General features: G+C 47.3%; 1 protein-coding gene across 1 annotated transcript in view; it reads left to right on the forward strand.

Moving 5' to 3' along the window:
- Positions 1-6000, forward strand: part of Ksr2 (kinase suppressor of ras 2) — a 352941-nt gene that overhangs the window by 285977 nt on the left and 60964 nt on the right. The window contains exons 12-13 of the mRNA XM_028765415.1: positions 2717-2758; positions 3290-3362. Of these exons, the coding sequence (XP_028621248.1) occupies positions 2717-2758; positions 3290-3362 (115 nt within the window). The remainder of the gene's footprint in view (positions 1-2716; positions 2759-3289; positions 3363-6000) is intronic.

The following is a 6000-nucleotide window of genomic DNA, read 5'->3' on the forward strand; positions in this document are numbered from 1 at the left end:
ACTGAACAGCTTAAACAGCACAAAGGCATCTTACATTTCCAGTGAGCCCAGGTTACCCTGGATGCTATCTATGGGTTCGAGCCATTTTCTTGTTTTGTTTTTCCCCCAGATTCTGGAAGCTTCTATGTTTGCCTCCCTCATTCTTCGCCTGGGCCTCTATTGTCACCTGTCTGTCTTCATTGACTCTATTTGACCTCTGACCTTCCCTCTTACAATGACCCTTATAATCACATTGGGGTCATCCACACAGCCCAGGCTAGCCCTTGTATCAAGAGCCCATTTAAACCTATCTGCAACTATACAAAAGGCAAAAAGGCCATGGTTCCTCAAAATCAGAACATGAGCAACATTTATTAAAAAGCAAAAACCATCAACCAACCTTTACTGCAGGTTAGGTCCCTCCGTGCAGCCAGAGCCTGGGAGGGCAGAGATCAGCTGGACCCCTGAGATGCAATAATTTCTCATTTTATAATTTGAGCCTTTTGTTGACAAAATGGCTGTATGTGGAGTTTGGAGTCAAATACACATGTTGTGTATTGGAGTGTGTAGTCAACAAGGCCTGGACCCACAAACTACTTTTATCTTTGTATGTATGTATGCATCTATCCATCCATCCATCCATCCATCCATCCATCCATCCATCTATCTATCTATATATCTATCTATGTATCTATCTATGTATCTATCTATCTATGTATCTATCTATCTATGTATCTATCTATGTATCTATCTATGTATCTATCTATGTATCTATGTATCTATCTATCTATCTATCTATCTATCTATCTATCTATCTATCTATTTCTGGACAGCTGTACCTTTTGACCTGGAACAAATTATTTTGCAGTCTTCATACCTATACTTCGGAATCCAAATAACCCCACTGACGTTCCAAGGCTATCCCAGAGTAGCAAATAAACTAAGCCAAAAGCTTCCACTCCTTAATCTTCCATAAAAAGAGGCAATTTTCATCAGTTGTCAACAGATGTCTCCCCACTATGTTTGTGGGGACTTGGGGCTATTGAGACACTGGTATCTACTCTCTGAAGAAGCTTGTAAATCAACCCGAGCCTCGAGGGTAGTGTTTCATTTGCACCCATCTCCCAACAAACAGTTTAGCACTTGAAGCTATCTGGTTTTCTCTCCGTTCTAAATCATTCTTGTCTGTTAGTTAAGAGAGCCGAGAGTCCATTTTTCATCGCAGATGAATGCATTTATCTCACGGATCCAGGAACCCTGGATCTTCATGAACATCACAGCCCAAGGATGCCCACGTCCTTGTGTAACATGCTTGTGCTCTCCACACATCCTCACATACACTAAACCATCTCTAGGTAACACGCAACACTGAGAACTCTGCGTGAATGCCATATACATAATGCGTAGTTCTTGTGTATTGCTTAAGGGCTCACAGCAAGAAAAACAGATCCACATGGTTGGTACAGGTATCGTTTATGAAAGACTTGGGTCCTGGATCAGCTGAGCCTTCAGATGAAGATGAACCAAGTCCCCCCACCCCCAGATGTACTCAGAACCTACTGCATACTTCTGTGGAGTGATGGTCCCAGAATCGTGTACCTGGGACTAGTATTGTCTGCACTTTGTCTGTAAACACTGAGGCATGGGAAGGTTTGCAAGCATTTTATGAGGGACGTAAACAGAGCAAACAGTCAATGCTACAGGCTCAGCTTGCAGACTCCAGGCCCAGACCCGGGTCCTCACAGGGAGGAGTCAAGTGGCAGTTGCCAGTATTGTTGTAGACACTCAAGTTCCTTCTGGTGCTGGATTTTGCAGTCCTAGCTTGCATGTAACCCCCATCTCTGTCAAATGTCCTTGCTTGGGGAAGGAGATAAGCCATCCAGTCTGCCCATTTTCTGTGTACCATACCTCAAAGGAGCAAGTGACAAACTAGAAACCTTGGCCTTTAGCTCGAGGACCACAGACAAAGTAAGTTGTCAAGAGAATCAGCCAGTGGAAGTCCAGTGTAATTGTTCTTGTTAAACATCGAGGTTAAAGAGATGAACTCATGCTATGGTAAGTGGAGAAAGTCTTGCTCTCTGAAAGAGAAAACAGAGCGGAGACAGCTGTTCACACTCTGATCCCCAGGTCTGTACAAGAGGATCGTGGTGGTTGCAATTAGGTTGTAGATTTTGAGGGCACAGGTTATGCTGCTTTATGCTAAATTAGATCTCGTAAGGGGCAGGTGAAAAGGTCAGCAGGAAGTGACGTCAGAACAAAGCCAAGACAGAGTTGCTGGGTCGGACTTTCTGTTGACAGCACTTTCTGGGGGAGACAAAGGCCCTTCCCAGAAGACTTTAGTGCTCATGGAAGTCACCGCATTCATTCTCAATTTATTATGGTGCAAAGAAGAAAACTCAATACAAGGCTTGGTGCCGAAAATTTGCATAAAGGATGTGTGAAAGCAAAGATTACTTTGGATTATGGCTTCATGTTGTGCGTTCGTGTGTGTGTGTGTGTGCATGTGCGTGTGTGTCACTGTGCCTCTCAGAGGGTGTCACCTGATTTCATAGAGTGTGAGATGTTAAATGCTTGGGTCCCGTATGTGCCTACTACTCCCTTGTAACTCAGGGTATCTGCCAAAGCGTGGACGCTCTTGGGGTGGACAGAGAAGGGCTATGCGGTAATGATGGGGAGGAGGTGAGGTACCCAATACGCTCGGGTGGCCCTTACACTGTTTTTCTCTGTCTTTTGCAAGCTTCCCATTACTATAAATACAAGCAACAGTTCATCTTCCCAGGTGAGTGTTCTGGGAGCTGGCCCTCTGAGGATCAGGGATTATGGGGTGGGGTTGGGGGAGGGCCGGCGAAGAGCGGTCAAGAGCAGAGAGGACACTAGTGGGATCTTCACACTCCAGGATAATATCTGTTCATGGAAGAGGAGAAGCTAACAGTGGGAGATTCCCCAAGGGCACCATGAGATGTAAGAATGTACCCAGCACAGCGGAGGCCTAGAGGGCCAGCCAGTCAGAGGGACTTGAGTTGACAGAGATGTGAACTGAGTGGTCCCCTTGAGTCAAAGGGGAGTGAGGAGGATTTGGGGATGGGCAGTGGATGCTTAGGTATTCTGTCTAGCTCCGTTGGCAGTGGGGACCAGCACTGTGGACCTCCAGAATGCTGTGCAGTAGATAAAGCCCAGGTGGGTGAGGCAGGGGGAAGGAATGCTGGCCAACATTGAAATCCATGGCACAGGGTAGGGTCGCTGACTGCTATGTCTCTTGGTGGGTAAGGGTCATGGTTTGATCTCTATATATGTGATTTCTGACTCACAGATGTGGTGCCTGTACCAGAGACGCCCACCCGGGCACCCCAAGTCATCCTGCATCCTGTCACCTCGAATACAATGTAAGTGACGTCACCCCCTACCCTAAGCCTCAGTACCTTCTCTGCTTCTCTGCTGTAGATTTTCCTCAAGCCTGGAGGATGAGTCCAGGATAGAAAGGCACAGGGCAGATGGGAGGGGCCTGGCACCCCACGTTGAGAGAGAAGTGACAAGAAGCAGTGTTAGCCCCTTCGAGCCAGCTCTTCCTGTGGCTCTGGCCCTCTGTGGCAACTGCAGTGTCTAGAAATCACATCATCACCTCAAAGTGTCCTCTTCACAATTCCGGACAACAGTTAGTCTTTGTTTTATATCATGGTCTCCTCTTTTAAAAGGTGGATCTGGTGGTACTTGCCTATCGTCCTATGTACTTGGGAGGTCAAAGCAAAGGATTTTCAAGGTCATAGCCAGCTTGGGCAACTTAGTGAGATGCTGTCTCAAATCCAAATATATGAAAGGAGCTCAGGATATACTTTGGTTGTGAGGCTCCAGATTCAATCCCGAGTCCTGAGGTAGAGAGGAAAGGGAGGGGGGAGGGAGAGGGAGGGAGAGTGGGGAGGGGCAGGCCAAGAGAAAGAAAAAAAGACATGAGAAAGGAAACACCAAGTTTTCACCTGGGATCAAAAAACCCTAGCCTGTCAGACAAATCCCATCTGTTACTTGTTTTTATAAATAAAGTTTTATTGAAACACTGCCATACTCATGTGTTTACAGGGCCTAGATTGGCTGGCTTCTCGGTGCAGCAGGAGGGTCGAGGGGTGGTAAGGAAACATATGGCTCACAGAAGTGTAAAATACTGACTCTCTGGCCCCTTGCAGAAAGAGCCTGCCAGCCTCTGTTATTCATGCCCCTATAAAATGAACAAAAGTTAATTTGGGAAAATTTAGACTATTCTGTGAAAAAAAAAAAAAAAAAAGGAAGGGAAATTTGCCGCTTGGAGACTCACCCTGCTAGAATATTCCAGTGAACTCTCTCATCCTGGTCATATATTTGTGATTCATGACAAAGGCAGTTACCACCCGTACAGTCCTGTTTTATCTTTAACGGGGTGACGCTGATTCTCCCGTGTCATTCTGGGCTCTTCGTAGGCAAGGTCTTAATGATTGTGTTGTGGAATTCTGATCTCTCTGCTGTAAACAACATGGCCACAGATGTCTTGGTGTGTGCACGCCCTGGATGACCCATTGCTTAGACAGCCAGAGAAGCTACCCTCCTTCCTTTTATGCGTGTGCCCAAAGTCTGGGACATGCTGGGATGTGAGTTGCGGTTCCACCCGCTTGCTCTTTCCTCTCACCTCCCTAATGGCTCCGTCCCGCTTGACCTGCATGAGGACTTTTTGCGAAGAGCCGGCGTGGTGCACGCCTGGAATCAAAGGATCAGTGTCTTGCCAGCGGGAACTTTGCTGACCTAGATCTCTGGCTCTTTTCTCTGCAGCTCACAAACCAGCTCCACGCACCGAGCTGTGCAAGATGAACTCCAAGTTATTAACGGCAGTCAGAGCAGCCGCGGTGGTGTGGGGAGCTGCCTGTGATCTGCTTAAGTGTGTGAGAGGGGCAGTGGGCAGGGAGATTGCCGTGGCAAGTCACAGAATAGCCCCGGCAGCTGGAGTCCCACCTTGCAACAGAAGCGAGTGGGCTGCCCTTGGGTGGTTAGACAAGGAGAGGGACTCCTGTGTCCCCACAGACTTCCATCCCATCTCCTAAGGCTATGTCATAGAGAATTGATTAACACCCATCACCCGTGACGAACCTACCCTTTCTGTTTATCTCTTGTATAGAGGTAGATTAACTCAATCTGCAGGGCCCTCAGCTCCCTGAGATCTGAGCAGAAACTTACCCCCAAAATAGGATGGGTAGGTAGATGGAGTGGCTAAATTCCTATCAGAGAAATATGAAGGGGACATGGTTTTCCCGGCAATGGCTTTGTCCTACCTGTTCTCAGTTTTGTACATGGTCAGAAGCCAAGCTGCTCTCTCCCCAGGGCATTCCATTAAATGAACACACATCCTTAAATGTAGAAAGCTTCTTCAAACACTGACTGCACCGCACATCCCCATCACAATGGTGCCTACACATCCATCATACACAGGTGATTATACTGCCAACACACAGTGTGGCCCTAATACCCTTAGTATGTCCACACAACTCAAGACAGACCCTACACACAATGCACTGCCACACATGGACACGTTTCTCTCCAGCACCTGTGCTTAGAATACAGCCGTGGCTTTCGAGCTTTGCACATGTGACACTCACTCCCACCGGTGTCTCCCCACTCGGGAAAGTACCTCCATCTTGATTCCATGGGATTGGCCAATTAAACTCCAGCACCTATTGTCGGAGTCACTGTTTTATTGCTGAGAAGACAGGCTGTGACCAAGGCAAGTCTTATAAAGGAAAGCATATAGTTAGAGCTGCCATCATGGCAGCAGGCATGTGCTGGAGAAGTGTCTGAGAATAGCAGGCAGAAAGAGAGAGAGAGAGAGAGAGAGAGAGAGAGAGAGAGAGAGAGAGAGAGGCAGAGAGACAGAGACAGAGATAGAGAAGACTTATAGGTTCAGAGGCTTAGTCCATTATCATCATGGCAGTAGGCATAGTGCTGGAGAAGTGTCTGAGAATAGCAGGGAGAGAGAGAGAGAGAGAGAGAGAGAGAGAGAGAGAGAGA

This window comes from Grammomys surdaster, unplaced genomic scaffold, assembly GCF_004785775.1.
Source record: "Grammomys surdaster isolate TR1022 unplaced genomic scaffold, NIH_TR_1.0 164, whole genome shotgun sequence".
Taxonomy (NCBI): Eukaryota; Metazoa; Chordata; class Mammalia; order Rodentia; family Muridae; genus Grammomys; species Grammomys surdaster.